General features: G+C 42.0%; 1 protein-coding gene across 18 annotated transcripts in view; it reads left to right on the top strand.

Annotated features, from left to right (window-relative positions):
- SIPA1L1 (signal induced proliferation associated 1 like 1) overlaps nt 1-24,740 on the top strand; it is a 364,598-nt gene that overhangs the window by 217,543 nt on the left and 122,315 nt on the right. For 15 of the 18 annotated variants that reach the window (XM_078448063.2, XM_078448064.2, XM_078448062.2 and 12 more), the window contains one exon: nt 16,432-18,231. In XM_078448063.2, coding sequence (XP_078304189.2) covers nt 16,734-18,231 — 1,498 coding nt within the window. In that variant the 5' untranslated portion in view covers nt 16,432-16,733. Of the gene's footprint in view, nt 1-15,419; nt 15,570-16,431; nt 18,232-24,740 lie in introns of all 18 variants that reach the window. The other 3 variants (XM_078448061.2, XM_078448060.2, XM_078448059.2) reach the window with 1 other exon arrangement.

The raw sequence follows: 24,740 nt of genomic DNA on the forward strand, positions 1-24,740 counted from the left end.
TTATGGGAAGGGTGCATAGCATCTTTGAGAAGTTTCTTCAGAGAAGCTGAGAGCAGGATGGGATTGGAAATTGATATTTTAGCTATATTTGTAACATTTTGTTTCTTTGTACTCTGAAGCAAATTTGGCAGAATATTAACATTTATCAAATCCAGATGACGGGTACTAGGTATCTCTACATTTTTGCAGGTTTCAAATATTTTGTAATTGAAAGTTTTCAGTTTAGACTAATAGCATTGCAGTCCCCAGTTAAACATCAGATTGAACACATGCCACAATTATTTCCTTTCCCTCCTTAACCCCTATGCCAGTGTCATTAAAGGAATAGAAAAAGACATAAATATATACAAAGACAAAGAAGAGAAAAATAGGAGTAGATTAGAATTATCGGCACAGTTTTGGTCGTTGATGTTTTTGTAAGTAATGATGTGGACAGAGCTCAATGTGAATGCCTTTACAGAGGGGTTCTAGGGCATGTTGACCTGTACAAACCCAAAATTGGAGGACTCAAGTTGCTGAGAAGATTGGAGGGGTGAGGCTGGTTGCAGCTAGGTAGCGGGGGTCCCTTCCCTAACCTGATGTGATCATAAAGCCTCCAGAAAATGGGAGGAATTACTCGAAACACTTTTTGCTGAGCTCGGTTCTTGGAATGCTGAGCACTAGACAGGAAATGGAACCATTCTTCTCTCAAGAAACTGAAGTGTATCCTGTGAATGACCTGTACACATGTGGCATTTGTGAGTCCCCCCAGCATAGAGGGGGGACCCTCCGTCTGGTTTAAGCCGGCAAAGGATTTATGGAAATCGTATTTAGTGACTTGCTGAATCACTGGGAAGGCTGTAGAACTAGGTCTGGAAAATGGGTGAGAACGAGGGAGGCCAAGTGGCCGAAGGGAATGCTCAGTCGTACAAGAAAACCAGTGTGGTGCTGCCTCTGAACACTAGACGTCTAGCTTTGTGTTACCACCATGTGCACTTTACCAAGGGCACTACTGTACACGAGGGGCATTACTGCTCCCGTCACTTTCCACGTAGGTGGACTCGCAGCCCCTTGCTCTCTCCAGACACTACTTTTTGACTCACGGGTTCGGGATGTGCTTCTCTCATGGGCTGAGGGGCAGGTTGTATGTCTGCACCCTATCTGTAAGAATGTCTGGTTAGGTGATGGTGTGGCATTTGTAGCTTCTGTGGTGGAAGATAGACTCTCTGTATAAGGCAAGAAATTTCCCCGGATGTGGGAAGAGAGCTCAGAGACTAAACAGATGCTAGACAGTTATAATTCTGTTTTCCCCTATGTTCAGTTTTCACAAGTAAAACAACTGGGTCCCCAACCAGTCCCCTCCAGGAAAGTTCATGTAGCAGTCAACAAGCCATGCCTCCACACAGAGCTTCTTTTTAATGCCTGAACATTATTTTTTTAAGATTATATTTTCTAGGCACTCTCTACACCCAACGTGGGGCTTGAACCCACAACCCTGAGACCGAGAGTCACACGCTTCACAGACTGAGCCACCCAGGTGCCCCAGTGCCTGAATATTAAATATAAAAGGATAGTCAGTGATAGCAGACATTATGAGCAAAAGCCTTCCATGTGAGAAAGACAGTGATCACAACAGATAGAAGAAAAGTATATGTGGGGAAAATATAGATACTGAATATGAAAAGGAAGCTTTAAAAAAAAATTGCTTAGGGGTGCCTGGGTGGCTCAGTCGGTTGAGCAGCTGACTTCGGCTCAGGTCATGATCTCACAGCTCGTGAGTTCGAGCCCCGCGTCAGGCTCTGCGCTGACAGCTCGGAGCCCTGGAGCCTGCTTCAGATTCTGTGCCTCCCTCTCTCTCTGCCCCAACCCACTCACATTCTGTCTCTGTCTCTCTCAAAAATAAATAAACATTAAAAAAAATTTTTTTTTAAATTGCTTAATATTAGTAGGGATGAGATGAAGTATTACAGTTATGAAATAAGAATAGAATTTATTTTTTTAATGGGAAGAAACAATCATTGAACACAAATTTTTTTTCAAAATTGAGGCCAGGAGTCAATATGAAACATTTAATAATATGGTTGGAAAATGCAGGTAAAAAAAATTCTTTTCCAGGCGCACCTGGGTGGCTCAGCGATTGAAAGCCTGACTTTGGCTCAGGTCATGATCTCACAGTTTGTGGGTTTGGGCCCTGCGTCGGGTTCTGTGCTGACAGCTCAGAGCCTGGAGCCTGCTTCGGATTCTGTGTCTCCCTCTCTCTCTCTGCCCCTCTCCCACTCGTGCTCTGTCTCTGTGTCTCTCTTTTTCTCTCAAATCAATAAATGTTAAAAAAAAAAAAAATTCTTTCTAGTACCTGAAAGAAAAAGAATGGATGGTGGGAGAGAGGAGATAAGCAGCTATTTAGGAGATCCAGTATCCAGTAAGTAGAACTTTGAAAGAAAGGTAAAGGGAAGGGAATTATTGGGAAAAAAAAAAAAAAAAAAAAAGATTTAAAGAAAGAACGAAAATTTCACTTAAGTGAAAGAGATATGTTTTTATATTGAAAAGTTTTACTAGGTGTCAAATGAAAGGATTATAAAAAGGTTCACACAAAGGCTACTCTACTCCAGTATCTAAAAAGATTTTTAAAACCTCCTGGGGGGTAGGGGAAAGAAAGAAAAAAGAAAAAAACATGTAATGTATAAAAGAATAGGAATCAGAGTATCACTGGACTTTTCAGTTACAACAATGGAAGCTAGAAGATAATGAAATAATAAATTCCATTGGTAAATGTTTTTCTACCTAGAGTTCGATACCCAGCCAAATTGTCAATTTAAGGCTAGACGTTCCAGGTCTCAAAGCTTTTACTACATATGTACTTCTTAGGCAGTTGCCAAATGAAGATAGTGCTCATCAAAATGAGGGAGTAAGATGTGAGATCTGGGGAACATGGGGCCCTTCGGAGGAGAGGAGAGAAGGAACTGTCAAGATGATAATGATGGGATGCTTCTGAGAATGCCAATGCAGTAGACCTAGCATTCAGCCAGATCAGATTAGAGTAGAAGGATGGAGAGCTCCAGAAGAGAGGGCTCCAGGAAAGAGAAATGGAATTGATAGGGCACCCATTGCTTTGGTAACCATCTGGAAAACAGTAATGAAAAATTTGTGGGTTTTTTTTTTTTTCATTGAGTTTAGGAAGAATTAAGAGTAGGTATGTAGAAATGAAGCAAATGGAAAACAAATGAAGCAATTATTAACTCCAGGAAACATAAAGTAAGCAATTAAGGACATATAACCACAGCAATACAAATCCTGCTCTGTATAGCTATGATACATGTACACACATGCACATATAGAAATATGTACACAGAATAGGGCAAGGGAAGAAATGGGATACTTACTGAAAGCGTGCTCATTTCTCATTTTCCACGATAGAACTTCAGATAATATCTAAGATGGGTAAATCAAGAAGTACCAGTATGAACATGTTAGTTAGGAATATGGAAATATTGGAGGGAACAGTAGTATGAATTGAAAGTGGTAGCTCCTGGGAGTGGAGAAGATAAGGTAAAGCACTCCTGTTTTGTGTTTTGTTTTGTTTTGTTTTTTTCTTATATGTTGTAGTACTATTTGCCTTTAACTATTGTATGTATTAGCAGTGTGTATCTTTGTACGGTAGGTCTTCCTTCTATAGATTGTAAAATCACTTCTCATTGTTTGTTGTACCACTTACTCTTGTATTCACATATGGATGACATTTATCATTAAACTTCTGTAGGGACTAAAGCTAGTAAATAAGGCATAATGCCTTGCCTCAGGGCCCACTTGTGGCTTAGTGGGTGGTGCATCAGAAAACCCTGAAACATCAGGATATTTTGCATGATTTTCTTTTGGGAACCAAGGTTGTGGTGGGAGTGTTAGGGACAAATGGAAAGACTGGCAGAGATCCTAGGGCCTGCTGGAGAAATAAGAGATCAGAAAGAGTTGGTGTATGAAGAGGAGTCCTGGGGTTCAGCAGAAGAAAATCTTTTCTGCCTCTGGCCAACCATACATTTCCAAATGTTGAAAGAGAGGTTACAGAGCCCAACAATATGATTATGATTATTTTCTGGTTTACCTCCCCCCCCCCCCCCCCCCGAAAGGGTTCTACCAATCTTCATTGCCTCTAGCAATATAAGGATGTCTGTTTTAACAGTGCACCATTAACAGTGAGTACTGGCATTCTTAGGATTTTTCCTATTGGGTATAAAATGATGTAGTGTTGTTTTGATTTGTATGTCTTTGATGCTTATTTATACCCATGATTGTTACAGCACTGGTTAGGCCTTTCCTTGCGCTTGTGTTCTGTTAAAGAGTTTTCTGCGACGTATTTTTTTTTTTAAACTTGTTCTACCTGCAATTTTGTGAAAAAACTTCAAAATCACTTATTTTGTCAGAAAACTTCAAACAGAGAATCCTTCATTTTTATTGCCAGCAGAGCTGGTGTTAGAAGGTAATGATGCATAGTACGGTGATAATTTCTTTAGAGAATCCCTGTCTTGATTTTGAATCACCATATCTCACATGCAGTACTCCCAAGGGATGTGTGTAAAAGGTAACATGGCAACATGGCAGGGGCTGGAATGGGGTGTGGACGACTTCCTAGGAGAGACTGTACCTAAATGCAGTCTCGAGGAGTAAGAGGTGAACAGGAAAAATAGGGGTGGGTAGGAACAAACCAAGACAACGACGGAAGAGAATTGTATGAGGTCGTATTCCAGCACAGGTTGCTGCTTGGTGTTTTGGTTTTGTGTAGTTTCGTTTTGTTTGTTTGTTTGTTTGTTTTGAAGGCTCATGAGTGCATTCAAGGTATATTCAAGGCGTTGTAGCTGGTTCTATTTCCCTTTGACTGGAGCCACACACTGTCTTGACAGCGTAAAGAGACAAGGCTGTCACTTAGAGGGATCTGTCTTGCATTTGTGAGATTGTTCTTTTGCCTTGAAAGTGGTGGGAAGTTGGTGTGAGGTTTTAAGCAAGAGAGTGTAAGTGTTGTGCTTGCATGCACTTTGTAAGCACCCAGTACTGAAGAGGCAGGGTGATGAAATTTTGAAGTGAGTATAAGTGCAGGCACACAAGATGACATTTGAAGATCAAACTTACCATTCCAGTTAAGGAATTTCTTTCACTTGGTCACAAAAGTGAAAGGAGTCGCCAAGAAAGAGAGGACTTCCTGCCCCAAGGTTCTGTCTTTGAATGCTTGGTTGGTTTGCATTTTCATTAGCTTTTTTTCTAGTTTGTAAATGAAAGTTGAAATGATAAGGTTACAAAATTTGTGAGTAACGTGGAATCTAAAACCAAAAACCAACCTCATGGATATAGAGAACAGATGGGTGGTCGCCTGAGGTTGAGGAGGAGTGACTTGGGTGCTGGTGATCAAAAGGTACAAATTTCCAGTTATAAAATGTGTAGGTCACAGTGATCTTATGTACGGCATGGTGTGACTATAGTTAATACTGTGGTATTGCATATTTGAAAGTAGCCAGGGAACGGAACTTGATCGTTCTCATCACAAGAAAAAAAAGCTTTGTAACTATATATGGTGACGATGTTAACTGGACTCCTGGCAGTTATCATTTTACAGTACATACAAATATTGAATCACTGAGTTGTAGACCTGAAACTAACATAATATTATGTCAGCTATACCTCCTTTTTTAAAAATAATAAATTTGTCAGTAAAATCTCATTTAGAAGTCAGGAATAGATAAAAGTAATTTTATGTGAGGGTTATGTATAATGTGCATGAATGTTGGTATATGTGCATAATTAGTAAAGAAAAAAACCCTGGAGGAATGTGTTGTGCATTGGTTTAAAAAAAAGTTATTTCATTTGCTCTTGTCTTAATTGTTGCTGACAAGTCGCCAGAAACATTTGTAGAGGGCTCCTATTTTCAGAACCAGGATTTAGACATATATATATATATATGATTTGTGTCAGTTGTGTCAGTTGTGAAGTGTTTCATCAAGTTATTTTCTGTCAGCTTGGCAGGGGGAGGTCCTCTGCCTCTCCTGGACATAAGTAGATTCTTTAATTCTTCATCATCTACCCTCTGCCTTCCTTCATTTTCTGGTTATGCACTAGATTAAGTCTCTTCAGAAGTGAGCTCTACCTTGCACTGTATCCTTTCTTTCTGGTCTGTGTCTGTCATTCAATGCCTGTCTTACTGTGTGTGCCCGGCCCACACAATATCTGGAGGAATGCACAAACTATTAGGAGTGGCTACCCCTTGGGCTTAGTATTGGGGTGTCCTGAAGGAGAGAGATATTTTTCACTTTTTCTGCACTGTTTCCTTTTTTTTTTTTTTTTTTTTTTAACAAGAAGCATACAATTCATTCATTTAAAAAACAGCTTTGAAAAAGGAGGCAACAATGGGAAGCCTTGTATACGGGAGAGAAATTACATGAGCATAAAAGATAGTTGTCTTGACCATCATGGATTTGGTGACGGTCATTTTTATTTCTGGTTTCTGTTGTCTCTCCCACCTGTGCTAGACTAATCACCCCTCCTTTTTCCTGTGAATGTGTTTCTTTACTTTGCTAGGATTTTTAAGACCTAATCCTATTGTGTATTAGTTTACTTTTTAGTGGTTTCATTGTGAAGGGGCCTCGTCCAGTTCTAACTGATGCACTTCTGGTTGCTTTTTTAAAAGATTTGCTCATTCGTGTGGCTATTTTTCATGCCCTTTGATGGTAACTGGATAGAAGGGAAGAAGGTTAAATTGCTGTTATTTTTCATTCCCTTCTGTTGTTGTTACGAAGGCTCCTAAAGAGAGAAAAATTAAGCTGAAATCTGTGTTAAATTTTGTTCAGGTAGGCTTTTTGTTTTCTTGACCTGTCCCCCTTAACACTGATATTTATGAGAGAGCCATAACCACATTTTAAATGACAGTATGAATTCTTTTACTTTATCCATTAATTTCTAGTCCATTTTAACTGAGATCCTGTGACTTTTGTTTCTAATGATTCCATTTCAAGGAGATTGAGCTTAGATACTTTGGGGAGAAGAACCGGATGGATCTCTGCCCTCAGGAATCGAAACATCGAATTGGGGAGAAAAGGCCCAACCATGTGTAGGGCTCTCACGAATTTCAAAAAGTAGGAGGGGAGGAGAGGCATTTTTAGGAGGTAGAGTGTTGTAGCGCAACAACGTGGCGTAGGCATCAGACCCCTCGAGCAGTGATCCAGGCTCTTCTGAGCGGCAGAGTTTTCCACACAAGCTCTGTGGATCACACCTCCCGGGAGGTGCTGTGTAAACAAGGTTGTGTACAAACTGGTACAGCATCATGGATGCTCAAACTGTAGTTAAAACTGATGGCAGCAAATTGTTGCAGAGCATGTTCTGGAAGAACTTCTGGCAGAGCTGACAGGATAGGAGTCTGGGAATGAGGAAATTTGGCTTCACATACGGGCTTTGCCCCTGGCCATTTGCCCCTGGTGAGCTTCCAGTTTCTGACCCTGAGATACCACATGTGGAAAATGACAGGTATGGACAGGGTTTTTTTCCTCATAACTCACAATTTTAAATTCTGAAGGTAAGCTCAGAGAGGGATACCCTTAATTCGGGTTCAGTCATCCAGTAGATCTTTATGGAAAGGTACCACGGTTGTCTAGGGCACACCTACTTCCTGCTGTGACGGGAAGGAGAAAGCAGTCTGGGGACAGGTGCCACTTAGTCTTGAATTCCAAGCCTCAATCACACAATAACAGTGTGGCAATTGAGGGGCCATGAAGCTTCCCAAAAGACAAGTGGCTTGACCACTGTAGCATTTTAAGAAAATTGATTATCAGTATTTTTCTCCTACTAGATGTATTTCTGCTAGATGTAGAGATTCATACAGGAGTTTGTTTTCAGAAATGGGGCACCTGGGTGGCTCAGTCGGTTAAGTGTCCGACTCCTGATTCTGACTCAGGTTATGATCTCACAGTTTGTGAGATCGAGCCCCATGCCGGGCCCTGGGCTGACCTTATGGAGCCTGCTTGAGATTCTGTCTCTCCTCTCTCTGCCCCCCACTCCCCTGCCTCTCAAAAAAAAAAAAAAAGGGGGGGTAATAAACATTTAAAAAAACGAATAACTCAGGCTATAAAGGGAGATGATTTTTCTTTTATAATGTATATTTTCTACTGTATTTAATTTAATGTACTAATTTTCTGCCATAAATTCTCTAACTGCCAGTCCAGTATTTACTGAGAGCTAGCCCCTGGTGTCGCACACAATCTACTTATCTCCCTGAAAACGGAGATACTGCTTCATAGGGTGCTTGTGAGGACTGAAAGCATGAACAAGTGTTGGAGAGAGAAGTGGAGGGGAGTCCTGCTGCTCTGGAGCCCTGTAGGGAGAGCTTCTAGCCAGGAATAAGGGTAGGAAGAAACAGACAAATAAAGCATCTGCAATCTGTATTTAAGGAAATGCTAAAGCAGTGCGGGGTGATTTTGTTTTAGTTTTTTTCTTCTAAGTCTTGGTCCTTGGGTGGTATTTTAAAATCTGCTAAGTGTGGGGTGCCTGGGTGGCTCGGTTGGTTAAGTGTCCAACTTCGGTTCAGGTCATGATCTCATGGTTTGTGGGTTCAAGCCCCACATTGGGCTGTGCGCTGACAGCTTAGAGCCTGGAGCCTGCCTGGGGTTCTGTGTCTCCCTCTCTCTGCCCCCCCTTCCCCCCGCCAATGCTCTGTCTCTCTATCAAAAAAAATAAACATTAAAAAAATTTTAAATATGCCAAATGAAATATGGTTACTGTTGATATTCATCATGATTTAAAATTATTTGGATATTAGGGTTGTATATAGAAACAACTTTATGTTTATCCGCGATTCTTACTTTCTACTCTAAGTTGAATTTACATGTGCTTTTTTCAAGTGCACTTTCTGAAATTTCTTTTTAGAATATAAATACTCAATTGAGAGAACCACAATATGTTTATTAAAGCCATTTGTGATGTTCTATCTTACTGAACCCACTGGATTCCCATACTCCTCTTGTTCCAGGTAGATTAGAGGGACTGGAGGGTGGAAACATTCCCTGTTTGGCTCCCCCTGGGAGGGTGACTAGTATAGTGCAAAGCACCAGTGGCGCCCTGGCCCAGGTCCACGTTGGCGACCTGACAAGCTGTCTTAATGATGGGGGTTCTCGGGTGCTGTTCATTGTGTGTGGATCAAGGGTAGCTTTCATAGCTTATGTAATTTGAATCTGACTTGATACAGTTCAGACCGTCTCTTTCCCTTCTGTTCCCAGAGGGGAAAGTCAATGCTAGTAGAGTCTCCCTCCTCAGGTTAAATATAGTCTTGGTTTCCCGAGCCATCAATATCTCCTAGCAGAGCCCAAATGGGGACATTCGTTACATTTAGCCTGAATCTCCGCAGAAAGAGGACTGTGGCGACAGGTAAGATGTCTGAACGTGGGAAAGTAGAAGCGTCCCAGGAAAGGGGACATGTAATGATGGCTGATGGCTCAACCTCATCCCGGTTAGGCAGCCTCACCTGGGTTTTCAGTCACCACCACCTGGTGACAAGGTGAAATGGAGGCTCTTTGGGCTGCAGGGCATTTTATATTGATACTAAATACAAAGAAATCATCTGTAAATGAGGAAGTTTAGGCAGTTGTGTTAATCATCTGTATGAAGTAATCAAATTTGTAAATACTGCCGATCTTCTCATCTTTAATACTCTACATTTCAGGTAGCCCTCTTTGATTTCATTTAAGTCAGGAGATTTAGTACAAGATCATCTCCGGGGAAGGACCTAACATCTGTTGAGCTTTGTTTGACTTGTTCGGTGATTTGCGTAGTTGGAGCTTTAAACAGGGCAGTAGTTTATAATTAGGAGTCAGAGTCAGAGGTGTGTTCATCGTACTACATTCCCAGGTCTTTTTTTTTTTTTTTTTTTTTAAACAACAGAATGATGGGTTTATTTTTTTCTACATTTTTTCTTCTGATTATTAAAGTTACATTTGCTCATTTTAGAAAACAAATAGTACAAGTACCAAGAAAAAAAAGAAAGCCCAGAAATTAGTCTTTTTTTTTTTTTTTAGCATTTATTCATTTTTGAAAGGCAGAGAGAGACAGAGTGTGAATGGGGGAGGGGCAAAGAGAGAGGGAGACACAGAATTTGAAGCAGGCTCCAGGCTCCGAGCTGTCAGCACAGAGCCCCACACAGGTCTTGAACTCACGGACTGTGAGATCGTGACCTGAGCCGAAGTTGGCCGCCCAACCAACCGAGCTACGCAGGCACCCCAGCCCAGAAATTATTCTTAATCCAACTGCCTAAAGATAGGCATTGTAAATCCTTTGGGGGAACTTCTTTTGGCTTGTTATGTAACTTTTTTTTTTTAAAAAAGCAAAATTTATAATGTATATACAATTTTGTTTGTATTCTAGATTATTCCAATATTGGACATTCTTGTCCCCAATTGCATTCCATAGGATGCACAATATAAAAATTGTTCTATTTTTTTAAAAAGTGAATCCATGGGTCTTATCAGTTAAATCTTAGTTTAAATAAACGTTTGTTTTTTTTTTTCGGGTAACCTTGAATCTACTGAAAAGTACTATTATGTCCTAAGGGAGGTGATATGTAGTGTGTCCCTGCCGTATTTAATTCTGGGACCCTTTTGTACGGATTGATAAGTTGCAGAATTTGAAGCACCATTTGGGGGAGCTGCCAAGGATTCCCTTCTGCATAGGAGACATTTACTGGTTGTTCCCATTTCTGACACTCCCTTTTCCCTCGATCATATTTGGTAGGAAGTGGTTTCGTACCAAATCATATTTGATAATCAGCTGTGCAGTAGTAGATTACATCGTACAGTACTGATGAATACAATTTTTATGTTTTTAAATGAATATTAATGTACAAGTTAGTACATGAAAAACATACACTTGCTCCACTGGTCTGGTCTGGTCTCTTATATCCTGGTGCCAGGCATGGAAATGCTCAGTGCCCCTGATGAGTGGGTACACTCCAGTTTTCCTTGAAACTGTTCAGGGGCACCTGGGTGGCTCAGTCGGTTGAGAGTCCAACTTCGGCTCAGGTCATGATCTCGCGGTTCATGAGTTCCAGCCCCGCGTTGGGCTCCGTGCTGACAGCTCAGAGCCTGGAGCCTGCTTCGAGTTCTGTGTCTCCCTCTCTCTCTGTCCCTCCCCACTTCACACTCTCTCCCTCTCTCTCTCAAAAATAAATAAAAATTAAAAAAAAAAAAGTGTTCGTTTCCTGCACCTCAAACACCTGTTGTGTTTCCTCTGATAATTCTGAGTCACTGTTCCCCTTCTACTTATTGCCTTTTACCCTACTTTATACCTCTATGTTTCTACCGAGCTGCTCAGACCTAGCCCTTTGGCATTATATCGCATATTACATAAGTCTAATCATGTTTAAGTATAAGAGATAAACATTCACACTTACTTCTCTTCTTATTTTGCCAGCTGTTGAATCATTTCCCTACCCACCAGTAACTCCACAAGGAAACTTGGGCACCTTCTTTATTCTAGTCTCCCGTTTCCGCCATCAAGCTTTCTGCCGAATTTTGTTGTTTCCTTCCCCTCCGCTATACAAAGGATCTTCAGGCTTTAATAGGACTTTGAAAAGTAACTTTTTTCAGTGAACTTTTTTAGTTAGGCGGTAGGTTAGGAACCAAATGTTATTTTTCCTTTTGGTTCTTGCTCTGGCCTAACAGACACATTTTAAATTGCTTTCTTATCTCCAGATTCAAAGGTAACTTCATTTTATTATATAGGTTTTGCATTTTATAACTTCTTTACTCGCTTGGTTAATTTCAGGGCGTTTTTGAATCTACTTTGTCTCCATCAGTGGTCTCTTATTCAGATAGTGAACATTTGGAGAACAGGAGCTGGATTTGTCAACCCCGTTTTTCCCAATCCTTCCTGCTTTTTGTTGAAGGGACAGAACAGAAATGAAAGAAGGGAAATTCCTCTCTAAAGAGTTACATACTGATTCATAAATCTTAAATTCTACATGACCTTGCACTGAGATGTTTGTATGTGTTACAGGCTCGCTTCAAAAACTGAGACACCCCTTCCATCTGAGATGTTACTTTTATGCAATGTGACTGAACTTCAGAAAAGCCAGGAAGGGATGTAAAGAAAATAGTTTACCTTATTTGGTTGTCCTAGCTAACGTAATGTTCAGGCACTGTGAGATTATAATTCTATTATAAAATAAGCTTCCTATTACATTCTAAAGTATATTTATGGGCATTACTAAAGAATATTTATGGGCATTCTAAATCTATATATACAACTTTATACACTATTAACATTGAGACTTTCATAAATACTCAAAATTTCATAAGATAATATTTCATAAGTACTAGTGGAGAAATCTAACAACATCCCATTTTGTAATATGGACATATTTGATGAGAAGTGCTACATCTTTTTGGTCAACATACCATATTGTGTTGTAAATTATTTCAGGGAAGAACTATAGTTGTTGGTTTTTTTGTTGTTGTTTTTGGGTGTTTTTTTTTTTTTTTTCGTTCCCACATCTTCTTAGGTAGCCTCTAAACTATTCTTTATGCCCTTGGCACAAAGAAAGTTTCTCGTGTTGTTCCTTTCGTTTGGTTCCTTCAATTATTTATTGTTCTCACTTCCTTACCACTCATTCATTTCTTGGAAAAAAATTATTTTTCCATTTTTCTGGTAGCTAATTCATTATACCAACTGGTAAATAAGGAAGATATCAAATGAGTACTTGTATATGTTTTATCTGGAGTTTAGGGGAGAGAGTCATGAGTAGGGATTTGGAGGTAACGGCACAGGGATTATATTTAAAAGTTCAGGTACCTATGATGTCACCAGACCACACTGGCTACCACGCAGCTATCTCCTCACGTAATTCCATTATTTGGTCTTCATTCAGTTGCAGAGGCAACTGTGACCCAACCAAGTCAACAACACCCTGCTTTCCAGAGTAATATTTTTACCTGAGTGTACTCGTGCCTACTATCTTATCCTAATGCATTCAGTGCTCCCATACGTCCTAATACTAATACCCTTTATAGCCCCTTCCCAAAGTATGAAGGATAGTAAGAGAGGCCAGCCAAAGCCAAGGATGCCACTCTGGAATCACTAGCTGTTCAGTGGAGTCCACTAGCGATACTGAAGAGTGACCAAAAAGAGAAAGGCAAGAGAAAATGAAGAACATGGTTATCAGGGAAATCTGGAGAAGAGAGTTTTAGGGAAGAGGAAGGGGTCAAGATTGTGAATGTCTCAAGGAGCCAGAATCAGAAGGACTGTTTTTACACCTGTAGCTTCCCTTGAAGGGAGAGATTGTTTCCTCAAATACCCTCTAGCACCAAGCATGTGGTCAGAAGGAAATTCAGAAATGCTGGGGATGATTTAGAAGAGAGGAGGAAGCGCTTTTTCTGGAAAATTGATGTAGGAAAGGATGGCAGGTTATGTTGTGATAGACCTTGAGTGATGAAAAGACTTTCCCAGTAGGATTTGAACGCATCTTCTTGTTTTCTAGAATTTGCAAGAAGTCACCGAACTAAACAGTGGGGTTGGTTGCTAAGTGGGTCTTCCACTTACGTTCCAAATAGTACGTAGAGGTGGAAAATTAAATGTGTAGCAAGGAAGTTTTTATACAGCTGACTCTTTCAACAGATGGAGGTGACGTGCTATAAATTAGTATTGTTCCTCTATTCAAATCTATTGCTTTTTACTGTATTCGGTGATGCTTAGGCAGGTTTGCTGATAATTAAGAGAATTGCTAATAATTGTCAGCATATGTTTGCTTTTCCATCAACACCAAGGAGTAGGCTTTAGGTGTTACAGATCTGTCATAATATTACACACATAGTTGAAATTTTTATTTTTGACTAATTTAACAAATGTAAAACATATATATATTTCTACATATGCTAGTCTGTGTCCAAAGTTCATATTGCACTGAAAGGGGTTTGATGCTATAAACAAGGATGGGGAGAAAGGGAGGGAGATGGGGCTGGGAGGCAGTGAGAATAGGAAAGAAGGTCCTGAGGACAGAAAAAAATCTGTTATTTAACTTAGTTGTCTGTCTTCAACTCCTTGGTTTTGACAGGTCATTAAACTGTGGGCACTCTCTCTCCCTATGTGCCCATCTCTATTTTGAAATTGACAGGAAACATTGCATTGTTTTATAAGACGTAATGGGAGTCTTGGCATTTCTTTTAAACTGCAAAGAAATTTTTATGAAATATAAGATTTTTTAAAACTCATTAAAAAACCTAGGAAGCATGTGAGATGGTTCCGAAGAGGAGGTCTGTAGCAGAGACAGCCAAGCCTGGGCATTTCCAAGTCAGTTCTATTTATTGTCTTTTAGGGCTGCCTTTCAGTTTCCTCCTACAATGGATAGAACTTCACATCTCCTAAAAAAAGACAGTTCTGCAACAAACTATTTTCTAAGGGAAATGAAATGTGATAAGAATGTCTTTTTTATCACCGTGGCATTAGTGCGTTGGCCTTTTAGAGACCAAAAGCTCTGGGAATGGTAGATTTATTTGGATTTCTGTGAGCTTGTGACAAATGTTGAAAGCATCTGATTTTTATAAGAATCTACTTAGAATTGTGCTTGATGCTAGTATATTCTTTGTTTGAAAGATAGTTCATTGAAATAAACAGCCTGCCCCACCCCCAGTTACAAAATAGCTCATAAATTCCAGCTTTGGTTGCCTAAAGATTTTTTTCTATGGAGATGGGCTGGAGGTTACTTTGCATTTTGGCTCAGTTGGCTGGTTTCCCTCCCATCTTAGGAGGAGCACTTCTTAAACCTCAGCTGTGGCCACATGGGCATACCCCGCGCCTCTGGAAGCAAGTTAGCACGTTATTCCACTTGAAGGCTTACAGTTGGAGAGGAGCATGCAGCGTTTTGAATTGTAAAGGAAATCCTAGCAGTCTGAGGGCAGAAGTATCTCGAAAGCTCAAAAGCCAGGTTTAATTAGGTGGCCGTGCAAAACCATTATTCCCCGTCACAAAAGCCGAGGAAGAGGAGCCAGAGTGAAAACAATTGGCGCTTATCGGCCGGCGGCCCGGCCCAGCCCATGAGCCCAGCTGGAGCTCAGCCGGCCCTGCATTCTGCAGGCAGCGTGCAGTTTTTGAAACTCCCCTCAATGTTCCAGCCTTTAAATAGCAGCGAGTCTTCTCAAACGATGCTGCGTACTGCAAGAGAAATTAAAGCCGCTGCCTCGGAGGCAGGAGGCCGACTAGCGAGCTGCTTAATTATCGTGGAAGTAAGTGCTTGTTACCGATGAGCGGAGTGCAGCGAGCGCGGGTCGTCCCCGGGGCGTCTGCCGTGATTTGTAGACAATGCAGCCCTGTCAGCGCAGTGCTGGTTCAGCAGCATCCTTCCAAACATGTATTTGGCAAGAATTTAAAGGCCACCTCTTGTGTAATCCGTGGAGCCCTGGAAAAGGGTCCTCTGCCTTTATTTTCAGGATGTACGCAACCACGCGGGGTTTTGCACTCAGCATGCGTGCCTCTTGCCTCCCGACTGACTGACGGGCTCACAAGGAAGTTGGTGTTCTTCACCCATCACCTGCAAGGATGCTAACACTTCTCTGTCGTCTGTCGGGGAATATGGACAGGTCTGTCCAGAGCAGCATTTTTTTTCTGCTGTCTTCATAAATCAGCACCGGAGGGGCGGGGGGGAGAATGCAGCGCGTAAGGAAATGCAGGCATTTGGTTAATTAGTGGAATTATTTCTAGCTTCAAGAGTAGACTAAGGAGAGCTTGAGAAGGGGTGGTGGTGAATGCGGGATCCATCCCGAGATACTCCTTGTGGGGGTAAGTAATAAAGTGAGGGAAATACAGAGGAGTGCTAATGGGTATAATGGCTCCGGGAAAACCCTGCTTATTTTTCTCTCTATTGTATTTGCTCTTGCCAACTGTCTTAAGCATTTGTAAAGAACCAAAAAAAAAAAAAAAAAAAAAAGCAAGTAAGGATTTTGAGATACAGAAGGTGTGTTAAAAAGTGAGTATTGCAACATACTCGATAACGTAATTTTTTGTCTTGTTTAAAAATTGTACACTGCTTAATTAACGAACTCTGTTGGTTATGTCTCGAACTTCTGGTCAGCACAGTGGTGGGTTCATGATGCTCTACATTATTGGAGGTCGTTGGAGCCTGTGCTTGGTCTGTACTTGGGGTAGGAGCCTTGATGTCCTAGAACAAGATCTCCACGCCCCTCCTCTTACAGGAAACAGTTCAGTGAAGCTCAAGTATGAATAGTCTTTTAAAATATATATCATTTAAAATGATGGATGGTCTTGAATGGTTTCACTTTTCTTCCTTTCAAACCTGCTTTACTAAAAATATGGGCTGTGAACTGCAAACCACAATCCATTATTGAGTCTTTTATTTTCTTTCATGTGTCTGCTTTTAGCAGTTGCATATTTATTTTTAGATGTATTTATCAAATGCTAATCCTAATTGTCCTTCTCTTTTAGGGAAAGCATGGGATTATGGCAATCACAGAGTCCTCGTAATAGAAGTTCCATTCATTTTTTTCTGAAAGACAGCTGTCTGTTAAAGTGAAGCAAAGGAACTATTGTGGATTATAATGTTTTGAAGATCTGGATTGTCAGAGGTTTGGAAATAAGGCATCATTTAACCTTTTAAATGAAAAAGATTAAGATCTCATGCAACTGCTATATTTTCTGGAAACCATTCTCCAAAAGGGAAGTGCACATTTAAAACTTAGATATGATGGTCCTTTGTACAGGGATTTGAGTCTGATTGCTTTTACATCATGACCAGCTTGAAACGGTCGCAGACGGAGAGGCCTGCTGCCCCCGAAAGGGCCTCGGTTGTCGCCACAGATGGCGCCCCCAAAGTCCACACTGACGACTTCTACATGCGACGCTTCAGGTCCCAGAATGGCAGTTTAGGGTCCTCGGTCATGGCTCCGGTAGGGCCCCCCCGAAGCGAAGGGTCTCATCATATAACCTCGACCCCCGGAGTCCCCAAGATGGGGGTTAGGGCTAGGATTGCGGATTGGCCCCCGAGAAAGGAAAACGTCAAAGAATCTAGCCGTTCAAGCCAGGAAATAGAAACCTCAAGTTGCCTTGAGAGCCTGTCCTCCAAAAGCAGTCCTGTGAGTCAGGGAAGTTCTGTTAGCCTCAATTCCAGTGACTCAGCCATGTTAAAAAGCATACAGAACACACTGAAAAGCAAGACGAGGCCGGCGGAGAACATGGACTCCAGATTTCTCATGCCTGAAGCCTACCCCAGCTCCCCTAGGAAGGCTCTCCGCAGGATCCGTCAGCGGAGCAACAGCGATATCACCATAAGTGAACTTGACGTGGATAGCTTCGATGAATGTATCTCGCCCACATACAAGACTGGGCCATCACTGCACAGGGAATATGGTAGCACCTCTTCAATTGATAAGCAGGGAACGTCCGGGGAAAGCTTCTTTGACTTGCTAAAGGGCTACAAAGACGACAAGTCTGATCGAGGTCCGACTCCAACCAAGCTCAGTGACTTCCTCATCGCCAGCGGGGGCAAGGGCTCCGGTTTCTCCCTGGATGTCATAGACGGGCCCATCTCCCAGAGGGAGAACCTCCGGCTCTTTAAGGAAAGGGAAAAACCACTCAAGCGCCGTTCCAAGTCTGAAACTGGAGACTCGTCCATTTTTCGTAAGTTACGCAATGCCAAAGGTGAGGAACTTGGGAAATCGTCAGATCTTGAAGACAACCGGTCAGAAGACTCTGGCAGGCCCTGGACATGCCCGAAGTGCTTTGCCCACTACGATGTCCAGAGTATACTATTTGACTTGAATGAGGCCATTATGAACAGGCACAACGTTATTAAGAGGAGAAACACCACCACGGGGGCATCGGCCGCTGCCGTGGCATCCCTGGTCTCCGGACCTCTGTCCCACTCGGCCAGTTTTAGCTCCCCGATGGGCAGCACGGAGGACCTGAATTCCAAGGGGAGCCTCAGCATGGACCAGGGAGACGATAAGAGCAATGAACTTGTATTGAGCTGTCCGTATTTTCGGAATGAGATAGGTGGAGAAGGCGAAAGGAAAATCAGCCTGTCAAAATCAAATTCTGGTTCCTTTAGTGGGTGTGAAAGTGCCTCCTTTGAGTCTACGCTTAGTTCCCATTGCACAAATGCAGGAGTGGCGGTACTTGAAGTGCCCAAGGACAACCTTGTGTTGCATCTGGACAGGGTGAAGAGATACATCGTGGAGCATGTGGACCTGGGCGCGTACTATTACAGGAAATTCTTCTATCAGAAGGGTGAGTAGAGCTCCTTTGCCATGATGTATGAAGTAGTTAGATTTGCTACAATTCATACCTTTTTGCATTTCTGAGTTACTGCCTCTTTTCAGGCATAAAAATGTATATCAAATATTAATGGTTTTTTTTAATTTAGTGGATGCAATTATAGCCTTTGTAGAAAAGACTTGCTTTGTTACCTTGAGAGATAAATGTCATAAAGTTGAAAATATTTTAAATACAGTTTTTGTTTTTTTTTTAACTACAAAAATCATCTTAGTGCTGCCTTTTCTTAGCAGTCTTAATGCTTAGTACAGAACCATTTCTTTTCTGCCTCAGTGTTATCATCAGGAAATGGGACTTATACATTCCTATACCTTTGATAGGAATTTTAGTGAACATTGATTGTGTTATTTGGCAAAAGTCACAGAGCCAGTAAGTTTCCCGCAGGAATCAAATCTAGGTCTTAACAGATTTGAGTAGAAAAGAGTCTGGAGAGATAAGGACCCTTAAAACATTGGTGACTTCCTTTGCAGTCTTTCTGGTGTTGGGGGGGGGGGGGTACATATTGCATACATTGTTGGATCGTAAGGCCCTGTGATTCATGGAACAGTAAGTAGTTTCAATGAAGTCTTGGGAGCTGTCATTGTTTTTGAGCCACGTTATTAATTGAAGAATGAGTTTAAGTCATACGAGTGCCCAAGCTGAGAAACCAGCTGCTCACCAAGGGAGGACCTACACCGGTGGTCCATTAGCTAGGTCAGTAATCTCGGCAGCCGTGGTGAGTGGCCTCCCTGTATGTATGCAGAGTACCGGAGCAGCACTCTGACTTTCCACTTCCTGCTTTGGGGTTTTTGAATCTTACTTAGATTCATTCTTCCGAATGAAGTTCCGCTTTTAGTACTCGTCGTAACTGTGTTACATTGCTCACGTTAGACTCAAACTTCCCATGAGGTATTACATGATAGACCCTATTCAAGAGAGTTTATTGGCCAAAAGAGTCTTGTCTTGTTGCTAAGTATCCGTGTCCTCTAAGTATGTGTGTCATTGATATTTGACACTATGCTAATGAAGATCCCATTTTCATTTTTAAGCAATCTGTGTTTTCTCAGAATAATTTTATGGAGTTCAGATTTTAGAAATCACTTCTTCATTCTATACTGTCCGTTAGGGTACAAGGTTTTTCAGTGTTGCCATCTTAGCATTTGGGGCCGGATAATTCTTTGAGGGGGCTGGCCATCCTGCGGGCATTGTAGGATGTAGGAGGGGTCAGCAGCAGCCCTGGTCTCTGTACCCTAAATGCCAGTAGGTACCCCTCCCCCAGTTGTGATGACCTAAAATGTCTCCAGGCATTGCCAACTATCTCTTGGGAGGTAAAATTGTATCTAGCTGTGAGCCCCTGCTTTATTGTACCTGGGGACATTTCCCACAGGTGTTTCTTAGTTGTCTGTTGGTGGAGGCCATCTTGCCAAAAATGGATGCATCGAGTCCAACATAAGAGAGAACATATCAGTTATAATTTTACTTAGGTAGTAGTAGGCACTTTTTCTTATCAGGCAGTATAATAATAGTAATAAACATTTTTGAGCACTTACTATGTACCAGAAACTTTTAGTACGCATTTGATGTGACCTGCATTTTCTCATTTCAACGTCTAAATGCCCACCGAGGTAGGTACTGTTAAGGATGGCATTTTCCAGACGAAAAAACTGGGGCTGAAGTGGTTAAGTGAACCTAAATGGTTCAGCCGATGTGAGCTAGTGATGTGGGAGCCAGGATTCCACTTATGGTGCATCTCACCAGCGTAATGTCCTTAACCATCGTGTTCTTCTCTCTACTATATTAGACTGTAAGGAAGGAGTATGTTTTTCCATTTAAATCTGGTAGAAATTTGTATGGGATAAAAATTTGGGCATCTATATTCCAGAGGAATCCAGATCGTAACACTTCATAAATTTAAAAGCCACTAATCCAAAGTCATTTCTGATTTGAAGCATGGAAAATACCCTCTTACCCAGCAAAATTGGGACTTGTTAATTGAAAATACCAGTTAAAAGTAGGGAACCTTTAAAATGTTATACATGCTTAGAATGTTTTATTTTCACTCCACTATAAAAATGTACTCGGCAAACTCTTGTGAGGCCAAGGGCTTTTCTTTGACAGTGATTCCACTATTTTGAATTTTACATTGCCTTAAAAGTATCAACCACAAGGGCTACAACAGACCTTAGCAAAGCAATCCAATCTTGCAGAATCTTAGGTTTCATTTTTTTCCTCCTTTTTTATAGTTGTCTTGCCCACATCTAATCCAATAGCTTTCTTTTTAGTGACTTGCTGTTACTAGGTCTTTCCAGAGCCTTCAGTTTAGTTTTTAATAGAAACAAGATTTATCTTTATTAGTACTCCTATTCCATCAGTTTCCATAATATTTAATTAAATTTCATCATTACAGTAACAAGTCGACTGGCATAAACAGGTTTGGGAGGACACAGCCGACTCTTCGTCAGCATGAAGTCCAGCCGGTGGGAACAGAGTGTGCGTGGCCCTGGAGAGGGCCTGCCCGAGGCCTGGGGCATTCGTCATTGTGGTGAGGGCAGGGAACTCAGCAGGAGTTAATCCAGGAAGTCGGTCCAATGGGAGGCCGTTTTGGAGTGCCCGCTGTGTTTTCTTGGGCCACACAACTTAGAATTTTCAAATCAGGCAGGTCGTTTGTCACAGTACGGTGATACCCGACAAATTATGGCTCTCAGTAACCTCATTTGACGCTGCAGTTAAGCCCCGAAAGTGTAACTGTGTGTTAAAAAAGTTAGGTGATCGCTATACTTAGTCACCCTATAGATTATAGTTAGACAAATAACTCTCTTATAATTTTTACTACGCAGCTTGGTGCGCTGGGATCAGCGCAGTCATTGTTTTTTCCTAATTTCCTAATCGGAAGCTGGAAGCGAGTTGTCTGGTTGAAGGAGTACGTCCGTGTCAGATGTAGGTTATCTTCTAGCAGCGGAGTGTGGCGGTACTGACCTGGCTGTCACTCCAGCCTCTTCATCACCAGATATTTTCCATTCTGCTGTTTAATGCATTCCTGACTTCACTGTGGCTAAGTCTCGGCGGGGGGTTGGGGATTCACTTCAGTGAAGGATACTCGGCCGTTGACGTTCCATGTAAATTTTAATTCTATTTGGCTCATGAAAGTGCAGTCACTTTTTCTGATGTCACACTGTTTTTAAAAATGTCATTATTTTGCAAATTTAGACTTGAGAGGATATTTGGCTACACCAACGTAAGCCATTTCCAGTGCTGGAAGGAGGCTGGACCGATGGAGGAAGGAAGCCCACTGTTTGCACTTACTCAAATAAGCACCGCGCCATCACGGTGCTGCCCCCCACCCCTTTCTCTTGCCCCCTCCTCTCTACTGGTTTGCTAGTGCACGTGGGACTCACCGAAGGTTAAATGACGCTAATAGCATCGTTAACATTTATTGTGTTACTAATTGTGCTTTATGCAGACTCGGACTTGGTCATTTAATGCTCTTAGGACCCTGAGGTGAACGTGTCGTTGTGGTAAGTCCAAGTGACACAACCACGGCCTTCCTGGAGAAACACAAAGTAGGCAGTAGGATAGCATTAAAATTAGTCGGGTCACCTCCCTTCTGAGTCTGCGTAGGTATTTTGTGTTTAGTTTTTATGTAGCTGCTATGATCAAAATACCAAGGGAGTCTGTAAGTGGAAGATACTGTTAAAGTAGTTACCCTCGTGGCTTGTTGAAGAGGAGACTTTTCCTAGCCATCACTCACCTCACTTTTCTGTGGTCATACGGGACTTTTCCAATCTTGCACTGAGTGTCTAATTGTCCACGAGGCCTGTCCTTCCTGAATCTCAGTCAGGGTGATGCATATATGGAAAAGAGTGGCCTACAGGCTGCCTTGGCAGTGGTGTTTCTCGCTCCATTGGTCAACAGTGTTGATAGGCTTGTCTCTGTGGCAGGTGGGGTGTCCCTCTCAAAGTCCAGTGACTGGAGATGTGTGGTGGGGAAGGGCCTCTCCCTACTGCCCAGTGCCCAGGAGAAACTGCCATTGTCAGACCTGAAGCTCACCTAAGAATAGTTTCCCACTCCCGATGCATGTGTACCTAATTATTCTTCTGATAACCTTAAGCCATCATATTTGATGGTTTTTATCGTTTCCTTTCCTTGCCCTCCACCTCCACCTTTCCTCACCCCACCACACACACACCTGTTTGCACACATGCACACACATGCATGAGCACACACACACACACAAATCAGTGCCAGCAGAATGCTGGGCCCCAGATCTATCAGTTGGTCGTTGGAGTTCAGTTGTTACTGTAATACCCAGTTTTCTTTTATAAGAGAGTGAGAGGAAAATCATCAACCATTTGTTAGACGAGCATCAAGTAGCAGTTCTGGTGGATTATGGTGTGGATTATATGTATAGATCGTCATGGACCACCATACAGCAAAGCTTATTAGAAAAACTGTGCTTTGTTTTTTTAATCCTTCTATAAGTTGTGCAACATTAAACTTAACACAAGTTGGGATATCTTATAATTCAGATTTCTTTAAGGATAGTTATGCTGTTTAGTGTTTTGATGTGGATAGTTTTATTCTTCAGGGAAGTGATAAGCCCGAGTCAACAAGTCTGCTTTACTGAACCATGTTGTGCTCTGTGTTCTTGAACTTCACAGTCAATCTGGGCCAACATTAATGAGGAAAGATTTTATCCATGTATAATAATTCATTTTAATATCCTTGTGTTTTGTCTTGACTGAGATCACGTAAACTCTTATATGATTGGTCTGAAGTTAGATCTCTAATTAGGTGACCGTTTCAGGGAGATTTGGAGCACTAAATTTTTTCTTGAGCTAACGCAGGAGAGTCATTTGCTGCCATCTTTTTATCTGCTCAGGACTTCCAGAAGCCAGGAGGCCATTAGGTATGAAGGTTTGTATGTTTGCTCCTTTGAAAACAGTCCTCCTTGCCTTTCTTGGCTGTGATCTCCTGAGTTTTAACACAGATTCGCAGATTCTGAACTCTGCTCCACAAGGCATTGAGAATTCCCTAGTACCTGAGTCGTCTCCGCTCCGAGGAGTGTGGAAGTTGGTTAAGAGGGTATGTGCCCCAGATACTCCTCCCTGTGTTTTATTTTTAAATCAAGATAAACCATCAGAAGGCCACATTTGCACAAACACTTGACCTTATTCAGGGTCATCTTTTTAAGAGCCAGTCATATAAAAACAAAGTTTGCTGTTGCAGTAAAACTGGCGATGAAGCATTGCCCGTTATGTCATTCTTTCACCCCTTTGGAAAGTTCCATGTGAGAAATTTGTTTTAGGAATTTGATGCCAGGACCTGTTTTCTGGTAGCTACCAAATGCCTGCTTTCTGGGGATACGTATATTTTATTGGTTTGCTTATTTTGTTTCTTTGCTGTGTCCTCTGTTTTAACTTCAACTCCCAAGACCAAATTTGATTCTCAAATATACAGCCTTCATTACTAACACATTTTTTTCACTTGCATCTTTTATTTCTGTTTCAGTAGCATAATTGTGTATTTCCTTTATCATTAATGACCTCAAAAATTTCTTTTTGGAAAGGATAATTAGCATACATACATTTCCAAATGCAACCCCTGTCTTCCCGGGCTTTCTCCTCTGTTCTGGCTTCCTTTCTCCCCCGCTGTCCCCGGCTTCCACCTGGATGGCTGTCGAGTTGGCAGTGCAAAGCCCTGCATACAAACGTTGACTTTAGTTTTTCCTCCCTGAACAAGCCTCCCTCAGCACCTCCCTCTTGCTAGAAATGCCACTGGTATCGTCTGTCGCTTGGATTTGAAGCATTGCAGTCTCTTTCATGCCTCGTCTCCCTTAAGCTCCCCCTCCGATCAGCTGGCAAGGCCCCCTGGGTCCTCCTGGGACTCTGCTACCTTCCTGCTCTCTGTGTCCTGTTCCCGGTGCTACAGCTGTACACGCTCATTGCCTCTCGCCCAGGTTCTGGCAGAGGTGTCTCAGTCTCTCCATCTCTGTCTAGTCTGCCCTACTCAGAATCCAACCTCTTGCCTTTGCCAGATACAATCCAACCTGGCAACAGCGTAAATTTACATCGTATTGTAAATCTGATCCTGTAACGAGTATATTGGGTAAGTTGAGTCCTCCAAGATGCAGATGTGACCCCGACAGGAAAAAAAGAGCAGAATTGAACAAGGGGACACAGGCCACAATGCAGATCTAGCGAAGTCATGGTCAATGCAGTGGAGTGAAGAATAAGCTTTAGAGGAGGTCCTGTGTTGGGCAATACCGGCCAAGCCCTCTTACCCCCAGCATGCCCAGTTTGTGGATGGGGGCTGCCCAGAAAGAGAGTGGCTGGGCTGGAAAACTGTGAAGATTCAAAGATGCTACAGGCAGAGCCTTTCAGCTATAATTGTATTTCTTGCGGCCCATTTGGTTGCAAGCCCTTTCTGGAAGGGAAAGTGCCGCTCATCTGTGGCTGCTATATACACATGAGTGGCTACATGATGCT

Source organism: Panthera onca, chromosome B3 (assembly GCF_046562875.1).
Source record: "Panthera onca isolate mPanOnc1 chromosome B3, mPanOnc1 haplotype 2, whole genome shotgun sequence".
Taxonomy (NCBI): domain Eukaryota; kingdom Metazoa; phylum Chordata; class Mammalia; order Carnivora; family Felidae; genus Panthera; species Panthera onca.